Source organism: Cydia strobilella, chromosome 19 (genome assembly GCF_947568885.1).
Source record: "Cydia strobilella chromosome 19, ilCydStro3.1, whole genome shotgun sequence".
NCBI lineage: Eukaryota > Metazoa > Arthropoda > Insecta > Lepidoptera > Tortricidae > Cydia > Cydia strobilella.
The window spans coordinates 2975513-2998989 of record NC_086059.1 but is presented as its reverse complement, the minus strand read 5'-3'; the positions used below and the strand labels follow the sequence as shown (position 1 = coordinate 2998989).

The 23477-nt window shown below is 36.2% G+C and overlaps 1 protein-coding gene across 1 annotated transcript; it reads left to right on the top strand.

Moving 5' to 3' along the window:
- The first annotated feature begins 19 nt into the window (after positions 1 to 19).
- LOC134749978 (uncharacterized) lies at positions 20 to 16016 on the top strand. The gene is made up of 6 exons (XM_063685013.1): positions 20 to 362; positions 820 to 936; positions 1561 to 1665; positions 9611 to 11925; positions 13795 to 14040; positions 15630 to 16016. Exons 1-6 carry the CDS (start codon positions 242 to 244, stop codon positions 15660 to 15662), a joined length of 2937 nt encoding a protein of 978 aa, XP_063541083.1. The 5' UTR covers positions 20 to 241; the 3' UTR covers positions 15663 to 16016.
- Positions 16017 to 23477: the final 7461 nt, after the last annotated feature.

Below are 23477 nucleotides of genomic sequence, written 5' to 3'. Positions count from 1 at the left end.
GGCTTAATATTTTGATGCAAAATATTTTGGAATTGGATGATTCCTTTTCTTTCCATTTGCCTCGGTTGCATTTGCCATTGTATTGTAAATGTGAAAATATCTTATTTGCTCATTATCACTAAGATAGTACGATATGAAAGCAAACCTAAACAAAAAGAATATTGTTGTTAGTGCGAGTAAAATAATATACGATATTCCTGATTAAAAACACTAAAATAGAAACCTGTGAACTTGACCAAGAATGGCACCGAAAAAGAAAACTGAAAGTTCATCTTTATTACTGAAAATACCAAAAGAAAAAATAACGAAAGCTAAAATATCCAAACCAAAGAACGTTCTGAAAGTAAAAATTCCAGTTAAAAGTAAGTATTTTAATTCGTTATAATATTTTTTACAATTCTGCAAATTTCCTGGTCCACTCGTCGTGGTCGAGTGTTTAACAGGTTGGAATTGGATACATGAATCGACATATTATGTTAGGTTTTAAGGACAATAATACAGAATGGATTTTAGGACATCTATGTTAAAACATTTCATTATTGATATACTTGACTAGTACTAGTAGCTCTTCATTTTATTACCTTTTAACATTTGGTGATTGTTATTTACAAGCATACTGTCATACTTTAAAAACATCACAGGCTGGTAGTTCAGTTAAAAATTAAACAACCAGTGCCATTGCATTTTCTTTTCCATGACATTGTTTGGTATGATCCCACTGCCACCTAAATACAAGCTGGACTAACTTCGGACTGCCTAGCATTACTTATATATATTTACTTTTTATCTGGTATGATAATGTGTGTTGTATCTGTTTAGTTCTTAATAATGTCATTGGTGAGAAGAAGAAGACCTTGAAACAAAAAAGTCCTGCAGAAGTTGAAATGATGAAGATGCTGACACAGAATGATGTGAAGATAGACAGAATGAATGAAGGTTACTACAAATATTATGATATTACATAGATAAAATAAAACTACCTAACAGAAATGCAACCTTCTCCATTCCTCTCTATCCTTGGCAACTCTTGTCCATGTGCTTCCTGCTATGGCTTTGATGTCGTCCACCCATCTTCTAAACGGTCTACCTCTTTTTCTTTTCTTATGGCCTGTGAACCAGTTCATTATTGATTTTGACCATTTTTCTTTGCCTCTTATTGTATGTCCTGACCATTTCTATTTTAACTTTTTTATTGTTTTTGTGACATCTTTTGTTTTGGTGAGCTTCTTTATGGATTCTATTCTTATTTTATCCAATATACTTTTCCCCAGCATACTTCATTCAGCCAGATGCAAGTATGCTTATTTGCGAAGTTAACTAATTGCCATAGCGAGTGTTTCCCAACTGAGCTTCTGAAACCTAACAGAACCCCTTTCCTTTTTGTTTACACACCTTCACATGTACTGTAAGAATGTTTTATCGTGACAGTACTGAAGCCTTAAGTCTTTGCGGACACAAATAAATAAAGACTCTTTATGCCAAATGGAACCAAAATTATAATTGCTTGTCTAAATTAGTTCTTTATTATAAGGTACTTAGTTGATGGTGTTTATTTTTCAGTGGCTCTAGCACAATTAGTTAAAGATTGCCCTGTGGCAGTCACTGAGAGTGCCCCAGCCCCTGTGGCTAAGAAAAGAGGCAGGAAAAAGAAGATACCGGAACCAGGTAAGTTATTTAATTATGTTATGTTCCTGATTTACACCAAATGTTAGTAGTTGGGGCGCATTTTCCACAAACTAAGAAATTTTTAATCATCTATACATCAGTTAATTTCCAATTCTTGCCTTGCGTGTTGTTTTCAAGCAAAAGGTACCACATTGTTGCTTGCCATAAGGATGCTCTGACAGGTTTTTCGTATAAAGATACAAGATTTTCGTCCTTATAGTAAGCGACAATGTGGTACCTTTTGATTGAAAACGTCACATATGACACATGTATATGTTTTTAATGGCTATGTATTTAATGTATGTTTGTGATTAATTGAAATGTTTAATTTGTTAAATAGGTAATTGAAATTTATTTTACTAATAATTCTTTATTTTCTAAGTAGGTACTTATAATGTATACCAGAGATCGGATACCGGTATTTTTTGTATGGGAACGAAAACGGTGTTTTTCCGACCTTGGCTAATTATTTCATTTCTAACTGGGCAATCTAATAATGCGACGTAGTTACCTAAAAACACAACTGAGTCAACGGAGACATTTCGAGTAGAAAATAATTCGAAATATATGGTTATTTCGAAGTTTTTGCAAAAAAACCGGTTCCTATTCCGGATTATACCAATTACGTTATGTTTTTTTAATGTCTATGTATTTAATGTATGTTGTGATTATTTGGAATGTTTAATTTTAATACAACTGTACTTTTTTGACATTCATAGGTGTATTATGTTAATGCCTAAATTGAATAATAAAGAAAATTGAATTGAATTGTATCTACAGTCAGCAACGAAAGTAGCGTATCAGAGACATCAGAGTACGTAAAGTAGTCCAATAGCTTAACAAAAAGAAATATTTCTCTATACAGAATGGCTAAAAAATAACTGCATTCACGTTGCCAGGGAGGTTTTGGGATACTGAGCAACTTTTAGTATGGGATGGGACCAACAAACAAAAATTTGGCCGTTTCATACATTTTGGCTGGTCTATTTTCTATGGGAGGGTAAATTTTTTTTTCGCGATTTCGTGGTTGGTCCCATACTAAAAGTTGCTCAGTATAGTCCCAAAACCTCCCCGACAGCGGGAATGCACTTATTATTTAGCCACCCTGTGGCCTGTATAGAACAGGCTGGAATGGAAAGTGCTGCAACGACAGAGGCCTAGCCATACAAATGATATATCCAAAATTTGCCACTGAAAGTTGAACCTATAGTGTAGGAAATAGACTATGATTTTGCGTTGTTCGAAAATTGAACGAAACAAAGCAAAAGCGACTCTGTTCCAATTGAATAGGGTTTAAATTTCATCGAACTGAAGAGGTACTTACTACCTTGACCCTTAGGAGGCTATTATTGATGATGATGACATATAAAACAAATAGATTGTAACAGGCAAACTGTAGAGATGTATCTCTATTTGGAGAAGTATTTCTGGGCGGTAGATTCTTTTGGTACATTGTTTCATATGGTACTTTGATCCTGACTTTGACTTTTAGTCTGCTAATACGCGAATTTAAAATAAAAATTATGAGAATGAGATGAGACAAAATTGGGGCTTATAATATAATAGCAGTCAATGAGAAAATAAAAAAACCGGCCAATTGCGAGTCGGACTCGCGCACGAAGGGTTCCGTAGAATTACGTAAAAAACGGCAAAAAATCACGTTTGTTGTATGGGAGCCCCACTTAAATATTTATTTTATTCTGTTTTTAGTAAGTATTTGTTGTTCTAGCGGCAACAGAAATACATCATCTGTGAAAATTTCAACTGTCTAGCTATCACGGTCCATGGAGATACAGCCTGGTGACAGACAGACGGACAGCGGAGTCTAAGTAATAGGGTCCCGTTTTTACCCTTTGGGTACGGAACCCTAAAAATTATCGGAAAACCGTCACTTTAGATAAATTATACTGATACTAGCTGTTGCCCGCGACTTCGTACGCGTGGATTTGTATGTTGGTGGTTATATATTTTACATGAGCATAGAAAATTATGCAGCAAAAGATATCAGTAGGGACAGTTAATCATTTGTTAATAAATATAAGTAATGCCCTTTTACCAAGTTTCATGTTCCTAGCTAAAACGAAAACTTGTACTACATATAAACCTACATCCCCTTTTTAACACCCTTAGGGGTAGAATTATTAAGAACGTTGAAATTACTTTTTTTGTAAAAGAAGTTTCAATAGGCATTTGTAATGGATTCAAATTTTCAACCCCTTTTTAACCCTTTTAGGGGATGAATATTTAAAAACGCTTAAATTACTTTTCTTGTATTCTAATAATATGCCTTTATACAAAGACCTGTCCTGACCTGTTTAGTCCTGTACTCAAAAAGAGGTTTGATCTCCATACAAACCTTAAACCTCATTTTTACCACCTTGGGGATGAATTTTCAAAAATGCTTAAATAAGTTTTCTTGCCTTCTAATTAAATACCTTTCTACGAAGTTTCAAGTACCTAGCTTTAAATAAAATTAGGACCCCCTACAAATTTTCTACTAATTTATTTTAAAAACGCTGTAATACTTTTCTTGTATTCTAATAATATGCCTTTATACAAAGATTCAAGTGCCGCACTCAGAGAAATGTATGATCTCCATACAAACTTTCAGCCCCCTTTTTTATCACCTTGGGGGATGAATTTTCAAAAACGCTAAAATCAGTTTTCTACTCTTTTAATGATATACCTTTTTACGAAGTTTCTAATTCCTAGCTTAAAATAAAATTTGAACCCTATACAAACTTTCAAACCCTTTTCAACCCCTTTAAGGGGTGAATTTTTAAAATCGCTAAATTTACTTTTCTTCTATGCTAATAATATACCTTTATACAAAGATTCCAGTCCCGCACTCAATAAAATGTTTGATCTCCATACAAACTTTCAACCCCCTTTTCACCACCTTGGGGGATGAATTTTCAAAAACTCTGAAATTAGTTTTCTTGTATTTTAATAATATGCCTTTATACGAAGTTTCAAGTCCCGCACTCAAAAAAATGTATGATCTCCATACAAACTTTCAACCCATTTTTCACCACCTTAGGGGATGAATTTTGAAAAACCCCTTCTTAGTGGATACTGACGTCATCAAGCTACCTATTGTGAAAAATTCAGCTCTCTAGGTCTCGCGGTTTGGGCTGGGCGTTGATTTAAGTGAGTCAGTCAGTCAGGACTTTTACGTTTATATATATATATAGATTTATTATTATTCTGCATTTCTTAACATTAATTCAAAAGTAACTGTAAACTTTACTTAAATAATATTGGAAAAAAAAATCGAATTTAAACTGTCGTGAGACATACAAACTTTAAGCTAATTTTGCGGTTTCACTCACGTAAGTCACGTACCACGTCACGTACGACGTCACGTACGGACGTGAGTGAAACCGCAAAATTAGCTTATTATTAGCTTAAAATAAATTATCATGTAAAATCTGGTTTAACTTTTTAATTTACTTCTACAGAATTTCTTATAAAACTGGAAAGCCCATTTGAATTGAATTGAATTGTGTCTGTCTGTCTGTTACCTCTTCACGCTTAAACCGCTAAACCGATTTAGTTCAAATTTGGTATAGAGATTGAGTCCTGGGGAAGGATATATGGTAGTTTTTATCCCAGAAGACTTCTTTAAGGGGGTGAACAGAGGGGGGGGGGGAAGTTTGTATGGGGAATCGATAAAAAGCAGATTGGATAAAAATAAGCTACCCAAATTGCTAACTCCACGCAGACTAGGTCGCGGGCAAAAGCTAGTATTAAAAATTACCAAGGGTGTTGGGGGTCAAAAAGTAGCCTAAAAAACCTTGAGTGATTTGTGCACAAGCCCTTTGTTGTGGATTTTTGACCAACTACGAACGACAGAGCCTCAATTATGCAAACAAACAATGCCCACGACAAACCATGATTATCTATAGGTAACTTATTTTTAGAAATTATTTACTCAAGTTTCTCCAGTATAAATACACTGCTATTATATTGTATATGGGTACAATTTACGGTGAACCAGGTTATAGTGTTAGCAACTCCATTAAATAATAGATCGTCGATCGTCGATCGCACATTGATCGATGTCGACCGATTAGAATAGAGAAACAATAATAATATGGGTAAATCTGTTTAAAAGTTTTAGGTATGTACGTGGTGTTGGTCGAGTAGCCATCAATCGATCGATCGTCCGTCGATCGAACAGTTTATTGGTCCATCCATCGATGCGGCCGACAATTTATTGATTGGTGTAGTAAAATTAGATTTTTTATAATTGTGCCATTTTCAACCAAAAGGGTACTTATTGTCGCTTGTCAGTAAAGCCCTATTTCCATATAGCTTCAATTAGAAACCAACCTTATCGACAAGCGACAATGTGGCAACCTTTTGGTTGAAAACGTCACAATTAATAGTGTTTAATATAATAATATGCTTTATAGAAACGGATGTGGTCGTTCCTAAGAAAAAGCCGAAGTTGCCCGCAAAGGCTAAAAAAGTTCCACCTAAAAAAACGACCAAGAAGGTAGCAAAAACAAAGACGCCAAAAGGTACGCCAACCTGCAGTAGTGAGAAACATACTCGTATGCACAGATTTAATATATACGCTAGATGACGCAAATACCATATTATTATAATGTAAATGTAACTAGGACTATTTATTCTATATTTGCATGTATACTTGTGTACGTATGGCAAATAAATGATTTGACTTTGAAATGCACTTTTCGTGGGGTAGTCACACAAATCTCTGTTTTGACATTTTGCTGGGACGTCAGTTAGCCGCGACCACGACCAGTGGAACCTGTGTCGAAACGTCGGTAAATAAAGGTAACAAAATAAATTCGCGATAGACCCGTTTCTAAATGTGATTTAATATGGATTTGACTTTGACCATGATTTGTATTGAAACCAAGCGTGCCGACTATTTCATACAAAATTTATGCATAATATAATTTTAAAATAACTTATCTGTGATAGGAAATATGTTCTTCCCTTTGGGTGCTCGCAATTTTTGGGCTGTTGCAGTTAATTATCATGCAACGAAGCATTTTTTAAAGTAAAGAGCGACGGTCAACCTCGACGCTTGGTCGGGGTTCGGACACGCGAAGTAGATGCATTCGCGTCTTCTATGGTATATTTATTTCTGTGCTCGTATGTATAACTTGCCCGTAGTTTTTGGTATTAGGCACAAAAATACAAGACAAGTAAAAAATAGTGTGAAAGTAGATGGTGTTGCAGTGCTTTGAGAAAACTAAATGTGCTTTTAGTATTTTTTGCTTTTAGTTTAGACCAAAAAGGCTGAAGTAGTAAAAAAAGTAGTGTAAAAGTAGTGATGGTCATCTATGGCATAAATTCTTCTCCTATTGCAAACAATATATATTTAGCCTGACCAGGAATATATGATCAAATTTGTCAAGAGGGCGCTGTTATTTTTATGTATAGGGTGACAGTTCAGTATAGTATGAAATTATTAGTTCCAGTGAAATTCCGCAACATGGCGCGTGATCATATATTCCTATTTCCTGGTCAGGCTTTAATTGAAAACTATTCCTGCAATTTTTTATCTTTCTATTCTTCTTCTCCTTTTTCTTCTTCTTACTTGGTTGTTACCTACTTTTGGTATGGTATTTCTATCTATCTTAAACATTTGATTCTTGATTCTATCTACTATTTTATGCATGTTATGGAAATATTTTGGATTTTAGTGAGTTATGTTTTGTTATAAACAGGGTTCTTTTCACGGTTGAGCAGTTAGCCATACGGTAATATAAGTTGCGAAAAGTCCCCAAAAAATCTTAAAAGTACCCTGTATATATTGGGTTATTTATTTGGGTTTAAAAGGTGTTAGTTCGTTCTGGGCCCGGGTGTTATATCGGGCAGAAGTATTACGGACGATTTTGAAATTATAATAATTTATTTGTTTATTTTTCTCTCATATAAAATAACTAGGTATTACACTAATAGTAATTTTGGTAGCCAGTCGAAATTAATTATTTTTTCTGTGTAATGACCTTATCTATTCGCAAAAACAAAATACGCTCTGCATTTAAATTTCACGAATGTCATGATTTTTTATTTATTTATTTATTGATAATAACGATACAAACGTATAAATGATAGAAGCGTTTCAACCCTGAATTAACTTATAACAAAGATAGATATAACTCCGTAATAGATGGATACAGTCTAAGGAAAAAACGTGCCTCGAAAATCACGAAAATTTGATTCTCGATCAGATGGCGCCACTAGTTTTGGCCTACTCTCGTATAGAGGGCGTTGACGGTTTCGTTTGTTATTTATAATTTTAACGCATAACAGTGAAAGAACATGGGTCAAAATCATATAAAAATAATTAATGCAAATAAAAAAATCATTTATCCATATTTAAATACATTTTAACGTATTTTTATAAATCTTCATTTTTAGTTTTAAAGTATGTCGATAGATGGCAGTGAATTTACAGTGGTTACAAAATTTACTATGACAGTACCACTCTATCTTATTATATCCTTTTCGGTTATAACGATAAATAAGATTATGGCCACAATTTCGGCGTTGGAGACACACAAACGAGATGCGTTCTATCTATGATAGAATCTTTTTAACGAACTAGCACTATATTCAACTAGTAGAAACCATTGTCAATAAGTATAATTAGGGAACACCCAATAATTCCGAAATATGTTTTTCCGAATTTCATAAGCACGATTTACATAATCCCGATTTTTTAAGTCCGAAATATCAAAATTACGATTTTTAAAAACACGATGGAAGAAAATCACGAATGTGCTATTTACGAAAATTTAAAATCCGATTGTCATTTTACCGAATTAACACTTTTCCGAAAAAATGTTTTTCCGAATTCTTAAATTCCGAAAAACCATTGTCCGATCGGAAATAAGATAATTCGGAATTCAGAAATTCGGTCTTTTGTAAGGTCGGAAATATGAAATTCGTGATATTCAAATGAAGACACGTTTCGTTTGAGTAATTCGGTATTTAGAATTTCGGTCTTTTGTAAGGTCGGAAAAATGAAATTCGTGATATTCAAATAAAGACTCACGTTTTAGTAATTATTACGGGTGCCTGTCGTGCCGCATCACGTTAAATTCGGCATTCTTAAATTCGGCATAAAATATTTTTGGCATAAAAATTCGGCATAAATAAATTCGGTTTCGGAGATTCGACCTCCAAGAAAACGAACTGTTGCCAGATAAGTGGATTAGGTAAGGTTATAACTGCGACCCCGAAATAAACGAACTCTTGCCAGAAGTGGGTTAGGTTAGGTTGGAACTGTGACCCCTAAGTAAACGAACTGTTGCCAGAAGTGGGTTACGTTAGGTTTGAACTGCGACCTCCAAGATAACGAACTGTTGTCAGAAGTGGGTTAGGTTAGGTTAAAACTGCGACCCCCAAGAAAACGATCTGTTGCCAGAAAAGTGGATTAGGTTAGATTAGAACTGCGACCCTCAAGAAAACAATATATTCGGAATATCGTTATTCGGAAATTTAAAAATTGGGATATTTAAAATAGGAATAACGTCAATTCGGAATTATAAAATTCGGAAAAATGGCAATTCGGAAATCGTGATTTCAAAAATCGTAAATGTAAAATTCGGCGTTTTTCACTGTCGGAATTTAAAATTATGTGGTTCGGAATTTAAAATTTCGGAATAATGGCAATTCGGAATTCGTGATTTCAAAAATCGTAATTGTCAAATTCGGTGTGTGTCATCATCGGAATTGTTATAATCGGAATTATGTGGTTCGGAATTTACAAAATTCGGCTTTTCGGAAATATAAATCTTCGTGATTTTCATCATTCGTAATTACAGTCGAAATTTTGATAGGTCGAGCATTTAAAAATCGGAATAATAAAATTCGGCATTTTTGAAATTCGGCATAACGTTTTTCGGAATTATGTAGTGTACCCGTATAATTATGTAGAAACATTTTTCTGTTGCAGCTCCAAAGCGAAAGGCTTCCAAAAAAATTCAACCAATCATAAGTCCGCCTCTAAAAAGACAAAAACGCAGGCAGCTGAAGCGAGGTAAGCCTGCGGAGAACAACTCCACCATAACCTCCTCTTCTATTCTGAGCTACAGTCAACCAGAAATCAAAACACCTATCAAGGACACACAGAAAACGGTCGCTAAATCCCCTGTACTCCTTAACACCACAAATATCAATAACCATTCCAGAAGAACATCTATTACAAGTGCTCAAGCGTCAGAATTGTCTTGGACCAAAGATATATCCGGATCCAGTACCACAACTTGCATCACCGTCACCTCCAATGACTTTGTGCGTATAGACGGAAAACTGCCCGAACTAAAATTAACTAAGCTAAAGAAAAGCCAAATAGTCAATAATTTGTCAGAAGAAGCCATCACCCAGAAGGAACAGGAGCGTTCCCTTTCAAAGTACAGCATCGTCAGCTGTCTTTTAGAAGAACCCCTCACCAAGAAGATAGAACTAGAGCATTCCCTTTCAGAAGACAGCAGCAGCAGCAGCAGCAGCAGCTCTTCTAGTTCGTCTTCTAGTTCCTCCCAAAGCGATAAAACTGCGATGGAAAACGGCTTAAACTTAAGCACATCTTCAATTACTGCTCCTCCTTACAGCCCGACTTATACACCGCGCAATCCTAGCTTCGATAAAACTAAGCAGGACGAAGTTAGTTCAATACTAGAAATTATTGCACCCAAATTGAAACTCCTGAAGAAGGAATTTCCTGATATGGCGAATGAGGACGAGGATTGCGCCATGAGTTGCTTTAAGGAGAAGCTTGCTAAGTATCTAAAGGAGGAGTACAATACTATATTCGATTGTGGATTTCTAACCCCAATTTTATCGGACAGTTGTCTGCCAAATACTACTGCTGCCGTAATCGAACAGAAAAATGGCGAAGAACGAGACTTGGTTATGTCTAACCATACTACGGTCTCCGATAAAAGTGCTTGTGGTAATTTTAACGATACACCAAGCAATATTACGCGGCGACGGGACACTCACGATTCTGACTTTTCTGACGATGATGTGCTGCAGCTTTACGCCACCGATGACCTTGATTCTAGCAGAATGGGTAGCGCGGCTTCTATCTTGGAGGAGTACGTGCCCCGACCCCTTATCCAGAGGCCCCTCACCGCCGTGAGCTACCAACCTTCAAAGATAGACGAGCTAGAAACCGCAAGTGCGAAAAAACCTGTATGCGAGAAACAAAACGCTGATTCTACTTCCATACACAAGGAACCAGAACTACATAATGCTTCGAATGAAACGCCTGCGACAATAAATGCAACTGGCCTGGTTCAGAAATCCACAAATATGTCGACGGCAGAAAATGAGAGACCACCGCTGACTATCTCATATTACCCGTTCCCTTATCGCTCTAGAAGCGCAGCGCTGGGTGACGTCTGCTTCTTTAATTTGGCCTTAAAGTGTAACAAACAAGATATGTTTCACCTAACGCATTTCCCTCACTGTCTCATTGAAGAAAACGTGTTTAGGATGCGAATTTCCCAAATTAGCGAAATACAGTTCATCCAAGAGTATAATAATATTGCGAGGTGGACAAGATTGAGAAAGAAATACGTCAAATGCTTCATCGACGAATGCCAGAGACGAGAGTTGCCTAAAATCCTAGTCGAAATAGTTATAGATTTTCTTTTCAGAACCCCAAATACAACAGGAGATTATGAAGATCTCAGAGTTCAAGTAATTGAACACGCTTTGGTACACCTCAACAGTTGGAACTTAACAGTTTGTGAACAGTTGCTCGAATATAATATGGGAGATGAAGTCCTGTGTGATATGTTTATAAAAATAATAGCAAATTCACAAAATTTTTCACGGTTCAAGAAGGTGTTTGTAAATCTGACACATTTCATGGTTCGCGCGAATCGGACGTTTGAATTTGGTGTTGCATGTCGAATTCTAGAGAGAGTGACCATTCTGCCCTTTGAAAACCCATTGGCAATGAGTCTGATATCGATTTTAGGAAATACTGATAGGGAGATCTTCATGAACAGTATGATGAACAAGTTTGAACTGTCGTTGGAGACTAGTAACAAGGAGTTATATAAGAGGTATTTGTCAATCAAGATAGAGGGTGTACCAAGTGTGGAGTTGAAGCCAGCCGGTGGGCCTGGTACGTCATTGCCGCCCTCTTTGCCATCCCCATGTGCCAGTCGGGAGCTGGAACCGCTGATTTTCAACCCGAATAGCTCACAGGACTTTGAGCAGAGATACACCTCTCCGGACACTACGAATGTGGATAATGTGGTGAGTTACTTAAACTTGTTTTGCCTATATACTCACTAAGGGCCCCTGCAAATACTTACGTGTAAACCTCCAGAGATTTGCGGAGGCCTTACTCCAATACAGGGTAGCCAAAAAATACGTTTACAAAGATTTTTACTGCAGCAATATTGTTGATAATTTTACAAACATTTGCGTTAATGTTTATTAAAGTTAAAAGAAAATATTTTGAAGATAATACGTCAATTGATTTTAGATTTAATTTTTAATAATAATTTAGAGAAGATGTTTAAGTAACTAAAATATTCTTCAATTTTTTTTGTCAACGTATAAATGTTCTATAAATATTAAACTAAACGGCACTTAAAACACCTCAGGCATACTAATTGGCCGCACTCTGACGTCAGATACTATAATTATTATAATTGTATATTATAATTCTTTCGTGAATTACTTGCGTTTGAAGTACATACAGTTATTATGTATAGTTATGCAATTTATTTATCGTGCAAATATGTATGGAAAAATGGTATTTTTAATTTTATGATAAAAAAACATACAATTTTGATACTTTGAGTACCTATATCGATACATACCTATACCTATATACTTACTCTTTATTACACGGTTCAGTACATAATATGTGTCCTTTTTTAAGCAAAAGGTACCACAGTCGTTGCTAGCCATAAGGACGCTCTGACAGGTTTTTCTTATGAAGATACAAGCAATTTTCGTCCTTATGGTAAGCGACAATGTGGTACCTTTTGCTTTTGCTTGAATACGTCACAAACTTACTTGAATACTTTAGGAAAACAATTCAATAAAGATAGTGGCAGACAATAGGCGGTGGCTAGTTATATTATTTATCATTTTAATAATAACTAGCGACCCGCCCCGGCTTTGCTGGTAAACCTTAACAAATTATACACCTAAACCTTCCTCAAGAATCACTCTATTGATAGGTGAAAACCGCATGAAAATCCGTTCAGTAGTTTTTGAGTTTATCGCGAACATACATACAAACAGACAGACTCGTCGGGGGATGTTTTATGAAATTTATAGAATATATTATTATATTATATGTTCTTCCACTACGTTATGATTTATGATAGATTTGCTCTAAAACTCTTAAAAAATATAAAATTAAATATATTATGTTGCAACACTTGTAACATCCCTATGTGGGAAGAGCAGGAACAGGGCCCATGACCATTTGTTATATGTTAATTTGTCCTTATATTTCCAATTTATTTAACCTTTTGGACGCCAATGACCGACATACACGCACCGTAGGTTCAACGCCAAAGACCGATTAATCGGTCATAGACCACAGGACAACATAGACCTACCTATACATGCATATGCATAAAGTTCAATTTCAGTTTTGACACTCGGTGACGTGGCGTCCGAATGACTGCTTTTGTGTTTGACACAAGTCGAAAAGGTTAAGCTTACAATGTAAAACTGCACAACATACAAGTAACCCACACTTATCGCTCTTTCTTAGTATATTTTTCCCCATAGAAATTAGTAGATTGTGTCACAAGGGAGCAAAATGATATATTTACGGCGAGGGCGTACATTGAATCCTGAATGAAGCGAAGGATTCTATAATTGAATCCTGAATGAAGCCAAGGATTCTATAATTGAATCCTGAGCGTAGCGAGGGATTCTAAAATAGAATCCTAAGCGTAGTGAGGTATTTAAGTGTTATAATATTTAAGTGTAATATTATTTGACCTAAAAAAATTGTATGCAAAAAGAAATAAAAAACATGTCCTAGAACAGAAAAGTGCCACTTTGATCCCTCCTAGCGGGGAAGAAAAAACCCTTTTTCGAATAGGTGAGGTGCAAAATGTCATTTCAGAAAACCTGTTCTTTAAAAAATTTCAGAACAAACTCGTCACGGAGCCAACTATAATACGGACTTTTAATCACCTGGATAGAAGGCCTCCGAACATGGGCATGTGCATGCCGAGACCGCGGCCGCGGCCGCCGCCGCCGCGCCCGCGGGCTCCGAGTTACGCGTACCGCACATGGACCGAGAGGAGCATCTTGTCGCAGGTTCCGAGGATGCCTTACATGAGGCTGCCGAGGCCTATGAAGCGGCCTCTGATCCGACCAGAACGGCCGCCGCCTGTATGTTGACTTTGTTTTTGATTATACGTTGTGGAAGATTTTCAGCGGCAGTAAGGATTTAAAAAAGAAAGAGTATTAATAAATACACGGACTGATCTATCAGTTCGTGTATTTTCAATAGATAATCATCTAATGAAATAAAACTATGAAACTATGAAAACAGATTATATCGCGTATATTGAATTTACAATACATCCCGACGTTTCGAACCCTTTACAGCGTTCGTGGTTAACGGGTGGCTTTAGAAAAACTACAAAGTGCAAAAATCCCCATTTACTAAAAATTATGAACCATAAACTATAAAATATTGTCTTCGGTTCCCGCGATAGTTACTCATGAAATAACTCATAAACTATAAACTTTAAGGCTGGTTGTATATGCAAAATCGGTTCATAAGGCTAGTTATACAAGGTTAAGGTTAGTAGTATTGTATAACTAGCCTTATGAACGGATTTTGCATGTACAACCAGCCTTAAAATTTATGGTTCATTATTTTTTGTATGTGGGTATTTTTGCACTGTGTAGTTTTTCTCAGTCACCCGTTGACCTCGAACGCTGTAAAGGGTTCGAAACGTCGGGATGTATTATAAAATTTATTAATTGAATATACGCGATATAATCTGTTTTCATAGTTTTACTTCATGAGTAACTATCGCGGTAACCGAAGACAATATTAGATAATCATCTATTTAAAAGCCAATATATTACGAATCGATCGACGAAACATTCTGCGCGATCGATTGACTAGTATGTAACAATGTTGTCACACCCATCGATTTAACGTTGAGTTAAGTATCTTGAGGGATCGGATATCTTCTTATAAAACACCGATGAGGAGGTATTTGTTTGATTTTACAATTACAAGATTAATTTAATAAAGTGTAGAAGCGCGAAGGTGTACCGGTACACCGAGCGATTTAGAGCTCACGTGTGACCGTGTCACTGAATCGTTGCTGGATGAGAACTGCCCTCCGTCGGTCGGGGTTGCTTCTTATATTCATCCCGAGAGCGTGGGGACGCGTGGGGGTGCGTGGTCTGGAGTCACGTAGGCCACGACGCCACAATAGGTTTCTGGTTTGTCTGTGCAGCCGCTGCTATTAAGATAACGAAGAGTGGCTCCGGGGTTTGTGGGAACTCCATTAGCTACCGCCATAAAATATTAGTGCATTACATGCGCCTGTACTTGTATTAATTGGGAGCGCATCTTCGTTGTTTGTCCCATTACGTGTGCGTCTGCATTCCTTCTATCGGTAAGATAATCTTTAATGGGCCATCGGTGCGTTGCTGCATGTCTGGGACATGTGCGTAGCGTTCCTTAACTGTTGCTTTATTTCTACGGTTGATTCATTCCTCAATACAACGCCATTTATCGATTGGTCGGCATTGAGTTGATTTATATGTCCAATAATTATTTTAAGCTACCTTAAAAGAGATTATTTGAAACTTAATTTCAACGATAAGCTTTAAATACCTGTTAACTCACAAAAGTGCATCAAATTCGGCATTTCGTATTAGGATGTGTTTTCAAAATTTTGTAATAAATGAGAAATAATTGATTGCAGCTATGTTAATCATATTTTTTGTTACAGAAATTCCAACGAAGATATGGGCCGGAATATTAAATTTAAATAATAGACTAAGAGGTAAATTTTCTAAGGTCAGTAAGTTTAAATCGTTACTTTATTATAAAATTTAAGTTGTGTAAGTAGTAAAATGAAAACGGATTATATCGCGTATGTTTATGAGTAACTATCGCGGTAACCGAAGACAATATTTTTTCTAAATAGTAGTTTTTTTAATTGTTGGACGGTTAAAGCCTATTTGATTAGTTCACTTGTTGTATAAAATGTTTTAATGTATGAGTGCGAGTAAGACTCGTGGACTCGTTCTTAAGGATACTATAAAATTAATATTACCCCTACTATTGACATTGGATAAATGGATATATTTAAAACTTGATGTGCTGACAAAAACTTACCTCCTTATTAGGGAATGTAAACCGGTTTTTATTTGTATGAAATTCCGGTTAATAATCGGATATTAACCGGTTTTCCCATACATTTAAAAACCGGTTTGCATTCCCTACTCCTTATGTATAATTAGCCTTATAAAAGTGACTTCCGTTAAAGTATTGTAATAAAGTTAAATCAAATATTGTTCTAAAACTATAACATATATAAACTGAAATTGATATCATACACTAAAGAAAAAGTGACCAAGTCCACCAGTGGCCGAGGCGGGAATCGAACCCGCGTCTTCAGCTTACGCGGCCAACGTCCTGACCACTAGACCACCCGGCTACGGCGGTACCCGTCCCAAATTCTCTAGTGTATACTATCTTTGAAAGGCTAGGCGCCTTCAGCTTCAGTTTATAATTTATATATAGTAGTGTGACTACTTAAAAAACACAAATCAAAATAATTTGATTTCTTCCCTAGTTGGTAGAACAGCTATAACTAATAGGAGACTGCCATATAATGCGATTCGCATAGTATTTTAATTAACAACTTGGATAAGTTGGATACGTATAGTTTTCCGTCCTAGGTTCCTAGTTAGATTTCTTGCCTTTCATACATGATTAAAAAACCGGCCAAGTGCGAGTCGGACTCACACACGAAGGGTTCCGTACCATTAACTATAAAAACGGTCACCCATCCAAGTACTGACCCCGCCCGACGTTGCTTATATAACTTCGGTCAAAAATCACTTAAATCTCAATTTTATTCTGTTTTTAGTATTTGTTGTTATAGCGGCAACCGCGAAATACATCACCTGTGAAAATTTCAGCTGTCTAGCTATCAGATCACGAGATGCAGCCCGGTGACAGACAGACAGACGGACAGCGGAGTCTTAGTAATAGGGTCCCGATTACCCTTTGGGTACGGAACCCTAAAAAAGAGGTAATTGATTTAAAATTGAAAGAACAGTACAATATACATTGTAGAGTAGGTACTTACGGAACAAATTATACAAAAAAAAGTCACAAAAAATCGAGCTTGGAATCTGTTTACCATAAAATTATATCATAGCAAGATAGGATGAGTTTTAATATACATCCCTGCTAATATTATAAATGCGAAAGTAACTGTCTATTTGTTTGTCTGTCTGTCTGTTAGGTACCTCTTCACGCGTACACCGCTGAACCGAGTCGATTTAGATTAAATTTGGTACCTATGAAGATAGTTTGAGGCCCGAGCAAAGCAAGGATGCAGAATAGGTTTTTCACCACACCAGCCTGGTAAAGGCCCTCTTTATTGTTCTAAAACTGATAAGAAAGTTGCATTTTATTCACATGTGAGGCAAAGTAATCAAATGCAAGTTTTGAGTTGTTATATTATGTTTGCTGGTATAATTGGCTGGTATAATCTCAGGCTGCTTTAAGCCGACCCCGCTCAACAAGCTATACCCATTAGTTGGTGTGGCCCCCCCCTGATATCCGCCGGGAGGTAGCCTGCGCTATCGAAAAGCACAAACAGGAGAACGACCAGCGGCACCCCTTGCATGGACACATCCCGCCACCTGCTCGTCTCAAAAGTCGCAGGAGTTTCATGCGGAGCACCAGCCCCCTGCAGGGTGAGCCGCCCGATGTGCGCCGCTTGCTGTGGCAGACCCGGTGCCCCCCACCGGACGGGTACGTGCAGGCTTTAGAGCAGCTGCCGCCTGGCTATAAAGAGCCTTGGCCAATTTGGAAGTCCTTAAATAGGCTCAGGTCCCAAGTTGGTAGATGTAAGCAAAACATGGCCAGATGGGGACTGCTCCGTAGCCTCTCAACTCAATGTACCTGCGGCACAGCAACGCAAACAATGGCACATCTACTGGTGTGCCCCGCATGCCCACATCACTGCTCGGAGCTGGATCTGAGGGACGCGACAGCCAGGGCTGTCAACACCGCTGCCTACTGGGCATCCATCATATGAAAAGGAACCTCGACACGAAAAGAAGATTGACTTTTAAATGATGATTTTGAACGATAAATATTTAATGACATTCATTTTAAATCGATTTGCTTTGATTTTGTTTGATATTTTACAGTTAGTATTTTCCTTGTAATGGTGTGGTGAAAAATGTTATGTTTCACTCAGTGGCAAAATTTGTCCCTTGAAATCCTCGCAACGGTCAAGATTCAATTTTTCGAACCACTCGCTACGCTCGTGGTTCAATTTTGATGTCTCCCTAACTCGTGTATCAATATTTACCCCCTTGTAAAACAAATAACTTTTATCAATTGCGCCATTCTCAACCAAAAGGGTACTTATAGTCGGTTGTCAATAAGGCGCTATTTCCATAAAGCTTCAATTTGAAATCAACCTTATCGACTAGCGACAATGTGGTACCTTTTGGTTGAAAACGTCACAATTATAGAATTATATCAGAATGGGTGTCTCTTCGCCTAGGACATAATATATAAACATGCCTGCTAAGTTGGGTACTAGTCACTAGTGAATCGGTTTAAGGTTCCCTTTTTATAGTTTTTCGTAAATAACTCGGAAACGGTGGCCTGTAGCAAAAAATGTTATTTTAAATACATAAAATTGTCTACAAAAAAGATTATGTACACTTTCTGCCAGTACCCATATTTAAAAAGATTTTATAGCGGGAAAGTTACTTATAATTAATCCTAAGATCGTTATTTATAGTTTTTCGTAAATAACTTGCAAACGTTAGCCCATAGCACGAAATAGTCATTTACGTAAATAATCTGTATAAAATTTCCTACAAAATACAGGTTGTCCCAAAAATACCACGTCAAACTGACACTGGAGCTAGGACATTCTAAGAGGACGGTTTTCGAGTTATTATAACGTTTCAAATTTATAACCGATTTAGGTTTTTATCAATATTGCTCTTTTTATGGTTCCATACCCAAAGGGTAATAACGGGACCCTATTATTAAGACTCCGCTGTCTGTCTGTCTGTCCGTCGGTCACCGGCACAGAAATAAATAATTAATATTCGGACACGCGAAGTAGATGCATTTGCGTCTTCTATGGTATATTTAATATTAAATATGTGGTCACCAGGCTGTATCTCTTGAACCGTGATAGCTAGACAGTTGAAATTTTCACAGATAATGTATTTATGTTCTATAACAACAAATACTAAAAACAGAATAAAATAAATATTTAAGTGGGGCTCCCATATAACAAACGTGATTTTTTGCAGTTTTTTTGCGTAATGGTACGGAACCCTTCGTGCGCGAGTCCGACTCGCACTTGGCCGGTTTTTTATCACTGACGGTGCCAGATCCTCTTAGGGTGTCCTACCTTCAGTGTCAGTTTGCCGTGGTGTTTTTGGGACAGCTTGTAACTTAATGTTATGTACTTATGTTATGTTCTTATGTCGTCATATTGTATCTCTTTTTGTATTAGTTTGTGTAAACGATGTGTAATTTTATTTTTCGCCATATTTTATGTCTCTTTCTTTTATGTTGCTTTCTTTTTGTCTGTTACCTTCCGTGATTCTCACCTGATGGTCTCATCGGAAGATCAGCGCTGGAAGTCGCCAGCAGCATGCTGAGATGGGGCCATTTCGTGACACTTTATTTTCATGTTCTTTTAATGTATGTCTATTGTCTGTGTGTGTGTTTACGAATAAAGTATTCTATTCTATTCTATTCTATTCTATATCTATTTTGTAGGAAATTGTATACAGATTATTTACGTAAAATACTTTTTTTTGCTATGCTATTTTGATGCAGGCATTTGCCGTAGATCGGATCTGATATTTCTTGATGCCATAATTATATAGTGTAATATCAAATTTACTTTAAGTGGAGAGTTATTTCTGTTTAAGATTTATATGTATTTGTAAAAATATGTCTAAGAACGAGTTAAAGTTATGTTCATTGTTTTTTATATATTAATGATAAGACTTTCTTTAGCGGTTAGGTTATAGACGTTTTAGTCTATTATAATGCGTAAAATATCATTAGTTATTCTTGGATTAATCGTCCACGAGAAAAAAACATTGTGATCGTTATTTGGTACGTTAAAAACATGACAGGGTACGTAATAAATATGACAAATATAATAGTTATCGGTCGATTTACCAAAGCTGCCGTTAACTGATTGAAAAAACGATAGAAAGTAAATATGGGTGTAGCTATAAATCATTTTAAATGTTTATGCGTATTTACAGATCGATAAGACATGATACATCTAGTTCATAATTTAAGCTTAATTAGAGGTATTTGGACGATCAACTGAATTCATTGGACTGTAGTTAGCAATGTACCAAATATTGCATTCATCTTCTTCAGGTGCCTCTCCAACTAGTGAAGGTTAGCAGTCAGCTTCGCCTATTTTTGTTTGTCCTTGGCGAGGCGAAAGAGTTCGGCCACACTTTTAATCCCGTTCCATTCCCGTCAAACCACGATTTCCTTCGACCGCCATCTTCCCCTTTTCCAGCGACCTTTCCCATCATGATCAACTGCAAGTTTATATCAGTCATGTCTTATAACATGCCCTAGATAAGCAACTTTGCGTTGTTTGATCGTCTGCAAAAGCTTGCGTTTCTGGTATGCTCGCCGAAGAACCACCTCGTTGGTATAGTATGAATCTTCTCAAATGATTTTTACGTCTAAGACCCTAATCTGTTAAACAAAAGCCATTGTATCTTTTCTGTGAGCAGTCGGCCATTGTGTGCCATTGTATCTGAGCGCGTGCCACTGCGAGCTCAAAAGAAACAACGGCTTTTATTAGTTTTGTTTAACGGTATAGGGTCTTAGGCGTAAAAATCATTTGAAAAAATTCTTACTATAACTCTCCGAGTCCAAGATATGGACATCATGCGCCCGACAAATATTGCATGCAAGTTCTTGAACTGTCTAAATGGGGCTTTACATCAGCTTCGGTACATCGATCGAATAAATTTCATTTTTCTGACAGTTAAAAAGTGGTAACCGTTTGCTTTTATCTTTAGTAAATATATTGGAGTCTATTATTTTACTTCTGACACCTTGAGAAAGACTGCATAATCTAATTTTATAGATTATGATAAAGTTGCACTTACATATCTAACAGTTACTTGTCGGTTGTTTATGTGCATCGACACTCGTTATTTGAACAGTGATAAATGTCTAGATCTAAAGAATTGTATATATAATAGCTCTAGTCTTAGAGATACCAAGTTTTTGTTAAGTTAGTAGGTTGAAATGCCTATTGCTAGCCGTCTCCATTTTATAAAGATAAGCACAAAAAGGGATTCTATGAGTAAGGCCTTTTTAGATACTTAATTGTTAAAGAACCATTATCCAAAATACTAAAGTAAAATAGGCGGGCAGTAATAGGTGGCTTACCCTACAGTTTTTCTACTACAAATCCCAGATAGACTTTACCCTGCCAAATGCTGTCAGTTGATCTTACCTCGCTGCATTTTGATAGTCCCTTAGGGTATACCACTTCGACTGATCGGTAATTCATCTATTTATATATTGCTTCATCATCGATCGCATAAGGATCGACGATCGATCGGTTGATGCTGTGATACTTTTTACTTTTAGTAGGTTTTATAAGAAAAACATTAATTAAATGATTTTCAAATGTGCATAATTGTATTTAGCAGGTAAATTCACTGGGATTGTTGTTGCAATGGCAATTGAGTGTACTACATTCCTTTTTTGATCGAAGGTTTTATCGTTAAAAAATGCTACAGTTAATAGCTTTTGTGCAAAAACAGTTACACATTTTTAAAAGTGTGTTTTAGAAGAGTACGTTCGTGATTTATATGAGTTCGTGAGTTATAGTTTGAATCTTCTCAAGTGATTTTTACTCCAGACCCTAATCATGTTAAACAAAAGCCATTGTTTCTTTTATGTGGGCACGTGGCCATTGTGTCTCAGCGCGTGGCACGCGCTCATGCACAATGGCCACGCGCTCGCATAAAAGAAACAATGGCTTATGTTTAACAGATTTGTGTCTTTGGCGTAAAAATCATTTGAGAAGATTCCAACTATATCTAACAGGGAGTATTACTGCAATGTTCTGCCGCTAGAGTGCAGAACTAGCACAGACAAATATTATATATAAGTTACTTTATAGTTTACAGTTTGTACTATGCCGTAACGTATTTTAACAAGTTTTCACAGATTGTTTGCTACAAATAAAGGCAGTTTTGCTTAATATTCCTTATTAGGTTACTACAGAAAGACTTTAATATTGCTGTTCATATTTTTTGCCAACCGTAATTATGATAAAAATACGTTGTTTTCAACCACTGCATCTTAATACAGGGCATTCATTAAAACTGCATCGTCCGTCCTGTGGCGTCCTCATTAGTGGAATTGTGTTTTCTAATAAACCAATCCATTTCTATATAATCCAGTATATTAATGTTGTTGTCCTACTTATTCCACAATTTTTGATATATGTGAGATAGTTTTATATTATTTACTTTTGACATAATCACCGGAAGAAAAGTGGCCACCATTTGCCGTTTAGTTGATGAAGCAAAAAATAAGCAAAATAAAACCATGTGACCAAAACTTGGGGAATCAGTAGGACTTAACAGGATTGTACAGAGATGGATTGGTTTATTAGAAAACACAATTCCACTAATGAGGGCGCCATTCCATTAATGAATATAATAAGTAATAACGCTAGATGATTTTTGCTAATGATTATTCTCTTAGGCAGTTTTTAATTCCATTCTGGAGTTCGTCAATGCGATCCCATGTTTATGCCTGAGGGTCTACCGCGACCATCAAAAATCCAAATTTCGGTATAAGTATTATACTTCGCTATTCCATATTTGAGCAACAGAGACAGATATCGAAATATCTAGAAAATTACTACTATAAGTAGTAAGAATGATTGGCAAGGAATGTAGTTAGCTCGTTTTGATATATAAGTAGAATAGATGATAGGTAGGCAAACAAATGTGAAGTCATATTTTTTTAATAAAAACGAATTATAATTATAACCTGTTGTTTAATTTCTTTTTGAAGGGCTAAATAACTTGATTTTATACTCGGCAGTCATCTGCTAATTTGTTTTTATATCCAAGCTATATACTAAAATTAAGAAAATCCGACTTGCTGATTTTGTACTAAAATTTCAGATCGGTCCGAGAAATTGGGGCAATCTAAGTGACATTTTAGTATTTGAGAAATAAAAACAAGTTGGTAAACTAAAATTTTCGCCTAAAAATATATGTTGAAATCTGAACTTTAATAGCTGTCAATAGAGTTGAATATCATATCCGCCATAAATATGGCTTCATATGCGGGTTTGCAAAATTCTGCTTAGGCATTCTTAGGTTAAGTAAAACCAGTAAATATATATAAAAAAGTCGTATATTCAGTATATGTAGGTATATAAAATAAAACGCATTAGGTATAGTAGGTAATTACATAGGTAAAGTGTATGATAGCCTCTAGTAGGTTGCATTTTAGTTTCTTACAATGCATTTACTTGGCAGATGAATTTTGAACATTTTAT

Bases quoted from the DNA above. Each gene is read 5' to 3' on its own strand.
- LOC134749978 (XM_063685013.1), top strand. From the start codon at position 242: ATGGCACCGAAAAAGAAAACTGAAAGTTCATCTTTATTACTGAAAATA. The intron at 937-1,560 runs GTTACTACAAAT...TTTATTTTTCAG, and splicing joins GATAGACAGAATGAATGAAG to TGGCTCTAGCACAATTAGTT. The intron at 14,041-15,629 runs GTATGTTGACTT...TTTTTGTTACAG, and splicing joins GACCAGAACGGCCGCCGCCT to AAATTCCAACGAAGATATGG.